Source organism: Balearica regulorum, chromosome 3 (assembly GCF_011004875.1).
Source record: "Balearica regulorum gibbericeps isolate bBalReg1 chromosome 3, bBalReg1.pri, whole genome shotgun sequence".
NCBI classification, from domain to species: Eukaryota; Metazoa; Chordata; class Aves; order Gruiformes; family Gruidae; genus Balearica; species Balearica regulorum.
This window is the reverse complement of record NC_046186.1, coordinates 81,650,263-81,666,509: the sequence shown is the minus strand read 5'-3', so window position 1 is coordinate 81,666,509 and position 16,247 is coordinate 81,650,263. Positions and strand designations below refer to the sequence as shown.

Sequence of the window (16,247 nt, the reverse complement as noted above, 5' to 3'; positions counted from 1 at the left end):
AATCCCCTGCACTTCTCACATAGTTTGCACTGAACAGTCATACTATGCTTTCAATATTAAAACCACAGCCGCTCTGAAGTTGCTATGACCACACTTAACACCCAGGCTTCCAACTTAACGGCCAGGCAAAGCACACAGAGTTTCACTAAGACATGGCAGCACAGAAAGCAGTAGCATAAGAAATGTGTGTGTCCAGATCCAGTGGAAAGGTGTGGGCTCTCATCGAGAAATTCAGTGCCATACCAAGCTCACCAGAAACACAGCAACAACATTGCTACACACTGTTATCACTAGTTATAACAAAGTTAAATTATTTAAAAATTATATGAAATTAATTCAGAAAGCGAGTGGCATCAATACACACAGCCTATCCAACTCAAAGATGAAAAAACCTTACTAGCTACGCTCTAAGGGATAAATGGAAGGCCTTGAACAAGAACAGGGCAAGCCAGCAGATTTCGCAAAGGACACTCAGAAGTCCTATGGATTGCTCTTCCCAAAACAGCAACACTGTTTATTAGTTTCTAGTCCTACCTCATACAGAAAAAGATAACAAATGTAGTTCTGACAAACTAAGCATCACAACTATACTCAAGGCAGGCAAAGAACATCTTGGCTAACATGAAATGGTTCCTAACTTGGCCCTGAAGCAGATGATCCCATGGAAAATTCTGTCATTGGCAAAAGCTGGCGCCATAGCAGGAAAATTCTCAGTCTGATAAAAGAACAAATACCTTACTGCTAGTGCTTGCTGCATACAAATGAAGAAGCAGGAGCTGATCTTTTCTTACCTTACAGCAACCTGAGACCCCCCTGACAAAGCAGGATTCCCCCCCCCCCCCATCTTCATTCTCACAGGAAGCAGCCAGCCAGCTCAGGGGGAACCTTAACTGGAGCAGCCCTTCTCATGGCCAAGTCTGTACAAGACCCTGGCAGACCAAAAGCATAAGAACACTACAGCAGCTGTCTCACCATGACCATGTTCAGGTTTCCCAGGGAAAAGGGAAACACGATACCTGTTGATTATTAACTAGTCTGGGAGCAAAAACACATGGAGATTCAGCTGCACTGGTGCTGCACTCCAGGCAATAGCAACCAGGCCCTTCACACACAATTTCAACACAGGTGTCTCAAGATTTTCACCAGTCTAAGCAAATAAAAACATATTGCTCTCCTAAACAGGGGCTCTGGCTAGATGGGAGCAAAGTTTCAGCATGGTGCCCTGCCAAAACACTGCTGCCTCACTGCAGTGGTAGCACAGCCTGGGACTGTCCAGGGTGTCCGAGAGCAGCTCGTGCCCCTGAGACTCCACCTTGCTGCTGATGCACAGATGTCAGCACTCCTTCTGTGTCACTTCCACTGGGGACACGGCAACCACAAAGATGTTAAAATTAAGGAAATCTTGCTACAGCAACGTAAAACACCACCAAACCCAGGAGCTGGCTGTCCCAGTCTCTTGAGATTGGTGTGCCTACCACTTCTTCAAGAGTGGAGCTCGGAACACAACACATCCACAGCTCAGCTCCCGCTGAGATCACAGCCTGAGCTATTAGTGCAAATACTGACAGGTTAATGCACCGCTCAATAAATGGGAACAGCCAAGCCCCAGCAAACAGCTGTGCTGCCCACTCCCTCCATCGCCTAGGTCTCCACAGGCCATTAGCAACAGGAAGCACCTGGACTTTAGCCCAGCGCATGAAATTCAACCTCATCCCTGGCTCAGTAGCCAAATCCCTAACAGAGAAGCAAAAGCTCTTGTCCCCAAAACCATGCTCTCCAACAAGAGGGGAAACGATCAGCTTAGCCCCTGCAACAAAAAGATGTTTTACGGGGCTGAAGGTGCCTGGATTTACCACACTGAACAGGCTCAGTGATGCTCCTTCCTCGGAACCTCGGGGTGCTTCCCTGAAGTAAAACATTTGTGTGTGTGTGGGAGGGGGAACAACCAGAGCACAAGAATGAGATAGCCATAACATAGGAAAAAAGCCTGTGGCATTTGGCCTTGCAAGTAGTCTCCACCAGCACCACTGCAGGTGCCTTCATATCTGCTGTAGTGATAATCTATAGAACTGACATGTCTGTGGAAAGGATGCTTACCTTCCTATCTTTAAAGATGGGAAACAAAATACTCATAGTATCCAACTAAAACTGCAAGAAAGCAGCTTACTAGCAGGGAAAAAACTGTCTTTCCACTTCCCAAGCTCTCTAGAGACACTATGGCTTTCCAAAAACAAACCAAAAAGATCCTACAAATGGTTTCCTTCAACGCTCAAAACGTATTTTTCAGACCCAAAGGCCTGACTGCTGATTTAAACTCAAAGTGCCACCAGAAAGATGAGCTGGGCTAGGGACTACTCTGCTCACCCCATCAATCAGCAGAGTCGTGAAACCATTGTCAAACTTCATTATCTACAGGCACACTGAAAACATCTCTATCCTTTGATTCAAATTCTGCATAATAACAATGGAAAATTAAGCAAGGTCCTTAAAAGCTACACCGATGCCACATGCCTCACCTTACACAGACCTGGAGACTTGCAAAACAATTCAGAAAGTCTAATGAAACCAACTCCCAGTTCTTGCCCCTCCCATAGATACTCCCTTTCATTCTTACTCAGTTTTACAATACTTAATATCAACCTCTTGACTTTTTGCTCCACAGGTTGCCTCAAAGTCACTCTACTAAGAGATTTTCCTCTGTAACCATTTCCTGCCCCACTGACCCCTCAGCCCAGCAAAAGAAACCTTTCAACTGGAGTCCACTAAAGCCCTCCAACCAACCAACTCTTCTGCCATTGCAGAGACCAGGGAAAGTCCACACACGTCACATTAATTCTGCTCTTAGTTTCAAGCAGCCACTTCTCCCATGCAGCTCTTTTCCAAGGAGATTTTATCATCTGACCATACATACACTGTTACATTCGCAGTTCTGACTCAGGTGCTGTTTGATCCAATCTATAAACACAGTTAATGCATACACCTTTGAAATGAAAGGAGCTAGCTAAGCACTATTAAGAAAATACCTTTTCCATTTCCCATCCCTAAATCTGAGTACAGAGCTGTTTATGGAGTAAATATTTACTTTTCAAGGTAAAAATCTAGATTTTTTTTTTATTTTTTTTTTTTACACTTCTTGTTACAAATAAACATATTGACAGAAGTCAAAGAGAGCAGAGTAACTAGACAATTTACTCTCATGCCAGGGTCACACAACTAACACACCTATTGTAAGGCAGCAAGAGAGGAAGGAAAGGAAGGAGCGGGGGTGAGAAAAAATAGAAAGTGCCACCAATCATACTCATTAGGCAGCAGGGTCCCAATTAGTAATTTATCACACAGAGATAATAAGCAATATGCTGGAAGGAAGCGTGGCTATACGATGAAGGAGGGTCTGAAACAGAGAGTGCAGCATTGTACAGTATACAAAGGGGAGGCAGAATCCAAATTCTGCATGCCCCAAAGGGATCGCACTGAACAAAGAAACCCTACTCGAGGCAAGCACATGATCTCGCTGCTCTGTCTGCAGACTTCAGATTAGTCATTAAGCCACTTTAAATTCTCGGCATCCGTAAACAGGGAAGTAACTCCACGTCAATAGCTAATTCAATTTCCATACAGAAAACTGATGTTTAACAAACAAAGTATGTCGATAGGGGATCTCGGCTTCCACAGCAGCAGTAGCTAGGAGCCTTGATAAAGAAACATTTCTCCCTGAAACCATTTTTCAGGTGAGCAGTTAGTGGGATCTGTGCCTATGTGCTAGAAGAAAAAAAGAAAATTAAATGGAGTGTTAAATAGTTAACATTACACAGAATTAAGTAAACACCTCCAAATAAGGATACTACCGTGCTTAACACAGGCACGGTAGTCTTTTTTTCAGTGCCAGAGGGCCAAGTTTTTCCTCAGTGACTGCTGATTTACAAAGGGCACATTCATCCCCAATACATAAGGGTTTTGCAGCAGTTTTCCTTCAAGAATATTGAATAGTATTACAACATACCCTGGGCTCAATCCTAATCTAAGTGACACAGTGTGAAAGGGCTGCTCTCTGGAAAAAGACACAAGATGCTAAGGATGAACTTGGAAATCGCTATGGCAACTCCACAGGTTCCTTTCTGTTCACCTTGGAGGCCAACACTCCAAAGGAGGTAAGAAAACCCCCTTCCACATAAGTCGTTAATATGCAACATGGCTGAAACCAGAAGAGGCCACAGCCTGTCTGCAGCTCAATTAGAAGTTTTTGCTCAAGGAAACCCAATGCTAAAATGAAAACAAACAAAAAAAAATCCTAATTCCTGATGAGCGCTTGGGAGGTGTTACACACTCCAGTAAATCTCATTTGAAAGATCAGGTGGTTCAGTAGCTGTCGGAGGCCCAAGTTACGGTGAGCAAAAAAAGCCCAACCGAGTGTGCCTAATTTGTGAACAAAGTCAGAATTAACCTTTAGGGTTTTTGCTTTTGTGAAAACAAAACATTGTTTGCAGTGCTTTCTGTCTTCCTGTTCGTCACAATTAATTTATCCTGGTGCTAATAAATCCTCTTTGCTTACACAGCCCTACTACAGTTCCAGCAGCAGCAGCTTAGGCCCAAACTTTTGACTTCACTTTACTGAAGAGAACAAAGGCTGATTTATCTAAATTTAAAGAGGGAGGAAGCCAGCGGCAATACAATACTTGTCTCTGACCGCTCTTTAGAGGTCTATGCTGCTGTACTGTAATCATCTGTATCGTGTATGAGAACAGGTTATTTTCACTGCCCAGTCTCAAAGAACAATAAATAAAATTTATAACTTTTTTTTTTTTTTTTTTTTTTTTTTTACTTCCCAGTGCTTATACTAAGGTGGAAGTAGTCTTAACCTCAAGCATACAAAACACTGTTCATAAGCATTTGGGGGTTCGTTTACATTCCCTCAACCCACCATGACCACAAGATTTTAAGTAACCACAAACCCTTAAACTCAGCTTTTTTCTTTTTAAATCAAATATTTATTTTAGTCATACCTACTTTTCAGTTCCATAAGTGCTCAAAAGCCCTATCAACTGTAAAAAATCTACTGTAGCTTTAACTGCAAAACCACTCTTAATGCCTTCCTAGAAGGAACCACAACTTTTAACTTCAGCAATGACATGAGGGACTACCAATACCACATACTTAAAGGGACTTAGTACTTAAACAACAAGAATTGTTTAATAAAGTAGAACTTTCCTATTTTCATGAGTTATTGTGAGGCCAATTGCAAATTAGCAAGTAAATGAATAAATACAGAAAGACAAAACCAGAGATAATACATTCCAGTGTACTTCATTCATTTCTTTGAAAACTCTCATTTACCTTTAATTACCAGTAGCCTTGCTGGTATATGTTCCTCAGCATATTTTGTAAAAGCCTTAATTATAAAAGCACTTCGCTGCAGAGCTCTTAAATCACTATTCAGAAGATTAAGGAAAAGTTACTCAAGCTCTTGTACACAAAGATTAGCGTGGATTACCAAAACATGAATGAGCTGTTTTCTATTGAAAGGTTGGCAGGGACAACTGAAGTGTTTGCACAAAGTCTTGCGGGACTAACAGAGCCGGGAGAACCGTATATCCCAAACCCAAAAGGCAGCGGACGCACCCAGTGAGCCACATGCCTTTCTTCCTCAGCTCTCCTGGGAAAGGTGAAGTGGGATTTTTTCCAGAATTTCCCCACGGCTCCGGCCGTTCAGCCAGCACCGGTGTCGGTAAGGCAGGCAGCCGGAGCTGGGGCCGGCTGATGGCGGCTGCTGCTCTGAGGGAGAAGGAGGGCAGCTCACCCGCACTAGGGGTCACGGTCTTTTAAAACTCAGCTAGTCATAAAAGTATACGCACACAGCTTCTCCACTGAGATGGCAGTTTCCTCCCCCCCCCCCCAACCAAGTGCAGAGATATTATATGGGTGACTTTTTTCAGAGTACCATTACTTCCCTCTTTGCAGTTAGTTATTCAGGAAAAAAATATATATACATCTTTGTATCAATATAACTGCTTCCACACTGGCAGAGGTGAAATCAGAGGATTTTTTTAGTTTAAAAAAAATGATGTTATTTCAATGTTGTAAAACGGTTTCCTAGACTACATTTCCTGTGAAATAAACGCTTAACATCACTGGCGACTTAAAAAAAATAAATTAAAACCCCCAAAACTTTCAGACTGCGAAATGAAAGATCCACATTTTTTTCACCCAAAAGCCCTAAACTCCCCCGTATTCCATATGACTCCCAGTATCAAAAGCCTCCGGCCCTCCCCGCCGAGCCGCCCGGCCCTTCCAACCGGGAGAAGCACTGCCGACCCCAGCCCCGTTACGGCTCAGTCCCGCTCTCCCAAGCCCCCTACTCCTCCACGGGCTTCACTCGGCGCTTCGCACCCCTTCCAGCTCTCCAACCGGGCACCTGCCCCGCCCGGCGGCGTGAGGCGAGGGGGAAGAGGGAGGGGGGTAACCGCGGGTGAAACCCGCGGTTACCCCCCTCCCTCTTCCCCCTCGCCTCACGCCGCCGGCCTGGTCCGCCCTCCCGAGCCCACAGACCGCCCCCCGCTCACCTGAGCTCGCCGCCTCCCCCCCGCCGCCGCGACGCCGCCTGTCGGTACCACCCGACCGGGACTGCGGCCGCCACATCCCGAAACACACACACACCCCACACACACACCCCCCCAATAACCGGGGCGGAAAGTGGCGGTGGCGCCGGCCACTCCCAGCCGGGGGCGGGCCGCAGGCGGCTCCACCGCTCCGGGGAGGGAGAGGACCGCGGGCGGGTCTGGCGGTGGAGGGTGTCGCGGCGGGGCGGGAGGAGCGGTTCTTGTCAGGGCTGTTGTCCGTGCAAAGGCCCTGGTGTGGAGCAGTGCATAGGCCCAGAGAGCAAGGGTCCTTCAGGTCAAGGCGGGTCCCTGCCCGTGCGGTGGTCTAATACTGTCCGGTTTCTGTTCCCCCAGGTTTGCAGGACACTGGGGTTAAGTCAGGAGGGAAGACAACGCAACTACGGTCCCACTCCCCATCTGCATCAGCCTGAATGAACCAGCGCACCAAAAGAGCCGCCTCTGCTGCGCATGCAGAGGTATACAGCCTCCCGCACATCCTGGGGAGCTGCAGTCCCAGCATCATGAGGATGTGGCTATACCAAGTATATATATATACCAAATACACTATTGAGAAACAATTCATTTTCTATGTATGTATCCATAGTGTGCATTGTTTGGGTCTTACAGCCATCATGTGACTGTTCACAGGCCCTTCTCTGGCACTGCCTTATGTGTCAGATACTCGCTGAATTCAGCAATGCATGCATACAATTAGAGAGTATGTATATATATTCATTCACTTTCTCTAGCTTAAATATGGAATCAATCTCTGCTCCATATGTATTTTCATTACTTTTGTACGGCTTCACATCTCTTGATGTCAAACACAGAGCGTTTTCATTTTGTTGCAAGGTGCTATCATTTATATATATGTACGGGTTTTGGCTGGGATAGAGGGAATTTTCTGCATAGCAGCTCATGTGGTGCCGCATTTTGGATTTGTGACCAAAACAGTGTTGATGATAACACAGGGATGGTTTCATTACCACTGAGCAGTGCTTACACAGAGCCAAGGCCTTTGCTGCTTCTGACCTCACCCCACCAGTGAGCAGGCTGGGGTGCACAAGGAGTTCGGAGGGGACACAGCTGGGACAGCTGACCCCAACTGACCAAAGGGATATTCTATACCATATGATATTGTGCACAATCGTAAAGGTCAGGGAAAAGGAGAAAGGGGGGGACATTCAAAGTTACTGCATTTGTCTCCCTAAGTAACCATTACGTGTGATAGAGCCCTGCTTTCCTGGAGATGGCTGAACCCCTGCCTGCCCATGGGAAGTAGTGAATGAATTCCTTGTCTTGCTTTGCTTGTGTGCGTGGCTTTTGCTTTACCTATTAAACTGTCTTTATCTCAACCCATGAGTTCTCACACTTTTACCCCATCTCACTGTGGGGGGGAATGAGCGAGTGGCTGCATGGGGCTTAGTTGCCTACTGGGTTAATGCACAACAATATACAGCAAATCATTCCAAGTCCTTTTTCCAAGGTCACTGCAATTTTTCTGAGACTGTCCCCTTGAACTTACATATCATAGCAACAATATGAATTTCTGCTAAAATCCCCTCCCGTTATTTTGTGCTGTAGATAATTCTAGTGCCCCATCATTTCCCATGTATCTTCTCCTCCCTAGTTAACACATGTATTACCTAGTATTTCATGCTATCTCTAGCATTTCTCTACTGTCAGTTTTATTTCTATTGATACCCATAATTAGGAGCTTTATATAAGCTTATGACTGTCCACAAACTATGGCTTCGTATCAACTTTGCTAAAGTAGCACCTGCTTCAATCATGGATCATCATACCCACTATATTAGCCATGTACATGGAATTGGCATTTTTCAAGATGACCTCAGTCCACCCTAGTCTTCAAAAATGCTTTTGCCCTCTCAGGTACAGCAAATGCTATTTTAAGTTAAAAATACCGTCCTGTTCACTGGAAAGTTTTCATAACATTCAGAAAAGTTGCTAAAAAAAAGCTGAGGTTTATCTAACAGCTGACAGCTTGCTGATGTTCCCAGGTTTCAGTCCATTTATTAAGATGTACAGGACATGCTAAGGGAGCTTTGACCTCATGTTCCAGTCCGTGCCCTTCCTGACTTGTGAGAGAAGATAGCGAGCAGCTGTGCCTCACATGCCAGAAATAGCCACGCATCCTTCTCTTTCTTCCTTCAGCCTTGCTGTGGTGTGTCTGATTCAGATGATGTCAGTGCTAGCGCCCATCAGCCAGAGAGAAATTTTTTATCAAAGGGCAGCTGTGCTGGTGCAGACAAAGGGCCTGTCTAGGACAGCTTTGCCTCCAACTCAAACCCAGGGCAGTTGCCTCAGCAAGAGTCAGAAGAAGGCAGCACACACAACGCTTCCCCTTGGGACTCTCCCACCCTTTGCTCAGTGTCAGCTCAGGGGTTTCCTCAGCTCGGTTTAGTCTGTGGAGTCAGTAGCCCGCAGTGGCTCTCACGCTCTCCAAGTGCTTGCCCAGCCTCCCCTTGGGCCCGCTCCAGCTTTTGGCACACGCAGCACCCATGGGTGAGGGGTTCCCCAGGTCTGTACCCGCTGCGCGAGGCACCAGCAGCTGGTGCTTCCTCTGAGCCTGGCTATGGCTTGCTGCCTTTCAGAGCTGCCAGATTTTTATGCTTAAAGAAACAGAGATTTTCCCTGATGTGTCCACGTCTCTGATGATTTCCATATGTGTTATCACATCATGTGATCCCTTTTCCAAACTGCGCAGTGCTACTCAGACTGACCTTGTACAGAAGCTGCTCCAAAGCTTTACTTATCTTTGTTGCCCCTCTCCATCTCTCCATTTTTTATTTTTTTTTTTTACTTCTGCTCTTTGGGATGAGGGGGCTAAGTAAAGGTACAGGTTAGCTATGGATTTCTACAGTGGTATCTTCATATTTCTTGTTGTATTCTGTGTTCCTTTCCCACTAGTCTGTAACATACAATTTGTTCTTTCTGATTGCTGCCACACTTACTTAGCTGATATTTTCTGCTATGTAACTAATTCCACAGGTTCTTTCTCAGTGGCAGTGATCATCTCAGAGCTTTTCATCTTATGTGAGAGGCTAGGATTGTTCTTACCGGTAGGTGCCGATTCATTTTATACACAGTGAATTACATCTGTTGTTGGATTGTCCAGTCATTCAGCCCCATGAGATCCTTCCGCAGTTCTTTGCAGCCAGCCCTTCTTCACGCTACCTCAAATAACTCAGCAGCAGCAGACTTGCTTCTTGAGATGCTAATCAGTCTGAAGCTACCAAAAGGTAACTATTCTCTAAACTAATACTCTAAAGAAGCACAGCATGATCTGTACTCAGAAAGAAGCCCTGTTAATTTGCACTGAATCTACTCCAAGAGTTAAAGTTTATCCCAAACTTCAACACTTCTGCTTCACGTGACTTTGCCTTACGTCATGTGTGCTCACATCCATGTGTATATTTAACAAAAAAGTCCCACCACAACAGAATACTCAGCAGACTAATTCATTACTGCGGTAGATAATCAGAGCATGAGTGAATATGTGTATATGTGTGTGTGTGTGTGTGTGTGTGTATAAATATATATATTGAACATGGCAATCTGTTCCTTTGTAAAGAGAGGAGCTGCTTTTGGACAACCACCCTCGTTCAATTGCCAGACAGTTGGAAATGAGTTGGAGGGAGATGGCAGATAGTTTCTCCAGAGGACTTTAAGCATACCTGGAGAAAAAGGTGCAGGAAGCAAATAGACTTCTGAAGCAAATACTAGTAGGCGAGAACAGTATGCTTGGGTTTTAATGCTGTTTGAGTTGTGCCCTTCATGGAAGGTCTGATCCAAATGACCTGGTGAGACATCCAGAGCTTACAAAGAAATCTGCATTTTTGGGCAGTATTTAGGTGTTTAGAGTGAGATGGATGGTGGAAGAAATTGCACAGAAGATCATACCTAACAGTGGATATTATATGGCTATCTTCTATTTTAGATTAGACAGGAGGGAGTTGGAGTGGTTTGCTATTTCTTACTTCCCTGTTTTCATTACGATGGCATATACAGGCACAGCTGCCAAAAGAAATGGTCCTGTCTGTTCCCTCCACTACTTCTTCTCCAGTTGTGTCTTCCTTCCCTTCCCCCATGCTACTGCCTGCTTTGTGTTGGCAAGAGCGTTTCTCTGGCTCTGCAATAAACTGGGAACAGATGTGGATTTAAACATCTTTTTTTTTTTTTTTCCCACCAAAACCCTTCATCCAGTTGAAAGTGACTGTGAAACTACAGCATTACATGCTGCATCAGAAATCCCACCAAATTTTAACAATCCCTCCTGTGTACTGAAGGCAGTCCTGCTGCCTCTTTCCTTCTCAAATGACTTCCTGAGCCCTCATGCCAGCTCAAAATTGCCCCCTCTGTTTTCCACTCCTCGTCTCAACCTCTCTGCTTCTCATTGTCTACACATGGCTGCTTCTTTGTGTGGTACCTTCACTTCCATTTGACATCAGCGCATGAGAGCTCCCCCCTGCACCTGCTGCCATCATGAACAGATTTCCTGTAGCTCTGTCCCTTACGACCTCTGGTTCGTCTCATAGCTCAGCTGCAAACTCTGCTTTTCTTCTTCTTGCATTCATCTTTGTTTTTAACTCTCTACCCGATCACTGCTACACCAGAGACCTTTTCTATTTCAGTAGTAAATAACGTATTCACTAAAACATGCTGCTGAAGGGAAGTCAACTCTGCTTGCAAATTCAAGTCAAATTTAGGAAAGAAGAAAAAAGAAAAAAAGGGTTTGCCTAGCATAAAAATGAGGAAAGCCCAGACATGTTAGACTTATTTATTTTGATCTCTCCAGGATCAAGACATCTTGATCTTTTTAAGCTAGGCTCACATGTGGCACTGCAGCATCTATCACAGAGCAGTAGAGTAAATAACTGTCATTCTCATGACCTCATGTTCTAATACGGATTTTCTCCAGCTATTCTTCTCATTGTCTCTCCTTTGCTTTAAAAGCCATTTACATGGCACCTGCTGAAGCACGGCTTCAGCATGGACTAGGGAAGCTGCCATGAGGTGGGAGGCCAGGAAGCGAGGGCAGAGCAGCAGCTTGGGCTGGTGCAGACCAGCGTGAGGTGGCAGCCATGGCCATGGGGAGGTAGCTCCCAGCCAAGCTGCCATATCTCGCGAGAAGACTCAGGACAAGGGATGACGATAACGGTGGCTGGCTGGGAGGCTGGGAGACAGCAGCTCAGCTCAGCGGTTTACTGTGGCTATGGGCTCCTGCTCCCCACATCGCTGCCCTCTGCACCAGCCAGAACCTGGCCGATACTTTTCCATTGCCTGGTCCTGCTGGAGCCACAACCTCTGAGCTGCTTCCTTTTCACCTGCACACCCTCATGGCTCTGCTCACCACCTTTTCTTTCCCCTCAGTAACATCTTTTGCAGGGAAAACCAACACTTTCTTCCATTTTCCCTTCATTTTCACTTTAAATGTCCAAACCCAGAAGAACTCATTTCACTTTCAGTGGTGAAGTTCATCCCTAAAGGATTGTTTTCCACCAAAAACCAGTAAAAGTAAGGGCATTTGGGGTTGATCTGCAAAGAACTTTTAAGTATATGTATTTTTTTCAGCTCACCCACAGAACCAAAGCAAAATTTTTTTGCACAACTTTAATCAGTGCTTAGATTAGATATGCGATCATGCCCTATCCAAAATGAGATGTTCTAAATTTGATTATGCTTTAGTTAACTCTGTGGGTACTTACAATAACTCTGGAATGTGCTCTGTGATGTGATTAGCATAAAAGTAATCTTCATAATGGGTAAGTAAATAAAATAAATTACAATGCTTAATGCAAAAGGTAAAAGTCCCTGTCCCAGTTATTAAACCCCAGAACTCCTACAGGCTTCAGCTAAGCCAGGATTTTGTTAAAAAAATTTAAACAACTTTTTAAAACAAACTCATGCAAATCTGAAAGAAACTGATGAGACTTTAATGCGATAGTTGTTATAGGCGAATACATTTCACTTTCCAAAATCATCTTTTTCGTTGTTCATCTACAGCTGTAACAGAGCAGCTGGCTGACTTTACTGGCATCGTTTTCTGATCCTGTTCCACAGACAGTGACTCAATGAGCGTCAGGGTAGACTTCAAAACAAGAGTAAAGCTGATAGCTCATTACCGCTCAGTTCAAAATATTTATGGGATTAAGAATCACACATTATAGATAACTCAAAAACGTTTGCATTCCTAATCCAGTGGATATACAAATCAAAAGAGTTAAGCCTTTGGATGTTTATTTTGACTGAATGCCTTCCTATAAACTTAAATTAGTCCAAGAAAATAAGTAGTTTCCCTAGAGACACCTGATCACTAGCAAACAAGCTGAGGATTCATATTGCTGTTCTCCAGGCTTTAAAAATGAATTTTGGGGACCTTTACTGATAGTAGTGTGACCAGATGTAATTCTAAGTCAGTAGACACCTAAGAACAAAACTGGGAGAAATGAAAGCAGGAGCACTGGTGGTTTAAGAAGCAGAATAAGCATATTTTTCTCAGCAACTATCCTTTTTACCATACTAACCCCCCCAAATCCCAAATTGCCTCAAATTTATTTGTCCCACAGTGTTCAGTATCTACTGCTTGTCAGAAATTGGGATTTAAACATTACAGTACAGCCACTAAGTAAACAACCATTCCTGCATTCATGTCTTTACATCTGCATATGAAATTGTTTTCTGTTGATCTGTCATTATTGTTTTCCACAGCACCCATGTGTTTGCATTTGAACTTATTATTTGGCTGTAGTGTTCATGTTAATGGACCTTACCCCTTTAACTTGTCATCTTACCCGCAGGATGATTATTGTTATACATCCATTGTATACATCCATTTTCCTGTGTGGATTGAGAGGATGACATAGAAGGGCACGCTTGGGGTCTGGGCAGTCACAGTGACTCTGGCACAGAGTCCCTCACGGATACCTCCCACCTTCACGGAGCTGTGGCAACAGCTTGTCCCAACCTGTAGCACTGGGACACGCGGCTGCCCTTGCTGGCTTTCCCACACTCCACTCAGTCCCTGGCTAGCTGCGTCAGTGCTACCAAATGGCGTGCTGGTGCTGTGACGCAGGGGAAACGCTGGCTGAGGGATGACCCTGGGACTTGCCCACAGCTGGTCAACATGGTGCATGTCCTGGGTGGTACGGGGCAGCCCCTCAGAGCTGCCTACGTACCCAGCCACGCAGGGCATTCCAACACGTTAGCTTTGGCAACGAGTTACTGCCGTATTGATGCCGATATATGTGTAGGAGATTTAAATGACATATTAAGCACAAATACAAGGTATTAAAAGTGCAAACGCGTAAAGAATGTTCCTTGCCAGACAGGGAACTGCATGCTGGAAACCCAAGGGGTGCCAGAGCAGGACTGCAGCCCGGGCATTGAAAGCCCGGTGCATTGGGTCTCCAGCTGGAGGTTGGGGTCTGGCTCCAAATCCAACTTGATCCACGTACCTCTGTGCTGAAACTATCCTTGGCGTTTACATCAGGAACTGCAGGTTATCCTCTGATCGCATGTGGCTATCTTAGCAGTAATTGCAGGGGATTTTTGCTGCTCTGTTAAAGCAACTCCTCTGTTACCTGCAGAGCAGCTGGGGGAACTTGCTGGAAGACTGAAGCACTTAGTGCAGGGAGTGCACGCTGTGCCTAACTCTGAGCTTGTGGCGTATCCAGCAGACTCCCAGATGCAGGATTGAGCAGAGCCTTGAGAGTTTCTCTCACCCTTCCCTCTGCCCAAAGGAGGAGTCAGACCTCTGGCATCTAACATGCTGTAAGTGACCATGGTTCGGTGATTGAATCCCACCCTGGAATCGTACCCCAATGTAAGTGTTTATACCCTAGGTGATGAAGGCTGATGTCTTATTCCTTTGAATAAACTGGAAAAAAAATGAACTTTACAGCAGCTGATGAAAGGCCTTTTTTTCAGCTGTTGAATTATTTCTGTGACTGTTTGATGTGCCAGCAGAAAATTCTTCCATGCTCTTTTTCATTTGGAACACTCCAGCAGGATACGTAGTCCAGCAATGGTTTCATGTGGGGCTTTTGATCCCTACCCACTTCTCACCAATTGTGTATCCAAAGAGAGTCAACACCTTTTCTCCCATCACACTGGGAGCTCCTACTGAGTTGCTTCTTTGTTCTGACCTCTCCAAAGTATTTCAGAGTCACTGCTTACCCTCTGAAACTCACCTCCTATAAGTGCAGCCTCTGTTCCTGCTTTTTAGAGATCTAATTTAGCTAGATAGCTTAGGACTGTACTAAGACGTCACTTGTCTGGATGAGCTCTTACTGAGCAGTCCTGGCCGCTCTAGATGACTCTTCTTTTCAGCATTATTTTCCACCTGGCCAGTGATTGCACTATCCAATTTCTTAGCAGAAATGTTATGTTTACTCTCAGATCTTGATAAAAACATTGAACAGCTGCTCCCTGCAGACTTCACTACAGTAACTCCCGTTCCTTAGCAGTTCTCCTTGGACGACTGTACCTTTTCAATCCACCAGGTCTCATACCATTTAATATTTTGATCTTACCTACTTCTACCTTTTTAAAAAAAAAAAAAAATCAGGCTGTTGTGTGATACTTGTTCAAATAGCTGACAGAAAACTCTTCCATTTATGATGGTCCATATCCACCAAACTTGTGCTCTCATCAACAATGAATACTGAGCCTCAGGCCTGACAAGGCTTGTTTTCATTAACACCTTCTGCACTTACTACATCAGCATCTTCAGTTCACAACTGATTGTGTTCTTTACCAGTAATTAACTTATTTTTAGCGACTTTGACCAGGGCAGAGGTTAAGCTGACCTGTCTAGAGTTCCCCAAGGCTGGTCTCCCCTATTGAGAAGGAGCCTGTCATAAACACAGCCTGGGGTTGTGCCAACAGTCCCCTAACCCCAACACTGGCAGAGACTTTCTTAGCCAAGACCTGTGACTGCGGAGGGAGCAGGCAACTCAGGCCAACGAATTTCTTAATATTGATGACATCCTCCCATGTTACTGAAGGACTGGAAAGCACCTGAGAGATCTTCATAAATCCCAAATACCATCCTCCTGCTTTCTCATTCTTTGTCGTCACCGGCAGATGGAACAGCTACATTGAGTGGTGAGCCTCGCACGTCGCCAAGATTTGTCTCTGCCTCAGATTTCTAAACCATACCCTTATTCGTCTTCCTAATCGTTGACTTCACAACCTAACTACTGTAGTGCTTGCCTGAGAATGTACGGATGGGCAACGTAACAGGCATCCAGGCATTTCTGAGGCAACAGGAAAAAACATGCTATCTTCTGTGACCTTCATGTGCCTTGCTTGCTCACAGGTATTTTCCTGACTGTGAAAAAAAAGAAAAGCCGAGAGCCAGTCCTGCTAGTGGTACTGTTGTTTCTGCCTGATTAGAATCTCTGGTCAATGATACAAACCACGCGTAACAATTCTGGGAAACATGGTTGTCAAAAATAGATTTATTTTTTAAGAAATAAACTATATGAATTAAAAATCCTCCTCATTTTATTCTCCAATTCAGGAAATGCCATGAGATGACACAAAGATTTTCATTTGTTAATGCCTGGAAAGAGGAAAGCTGGTTCCATTTCAGACACCATCAGATAATACTTTTGCCAGAGGATGTTA

The 16,247-nt window shown here is 44.8% G+C and overlaps 1 protein-coding gene across 2 annotated transcripts in view; it reads right to left on the bottom strand.

Annotated features, from left to right (window-relative positions):
• The window catches only part of DISC1 (DISC1 scaffold protein), a 208,620-nt gene extending 201,968 nt beyond the window's left edge, over positions 1–6,652 (bottom strand). For both annotated transcript variants that reach the window (XM_075748683.1, XM_075748686.1), the window contains exon 1: positions 6,558–6,652. In XM_075748683.1, the coding sequence (XP_075604798.1) occupies positions 6,558–6,633 (76 nt within the window). In that variant the 5' untranslated portion in view covers positions 6,634–6,652. The remainder of the gene's footprint in view (positions 1–6,557) is intronic.
• Positions 6,653–16,247: the final 9,595 nt, after the last annotated feature.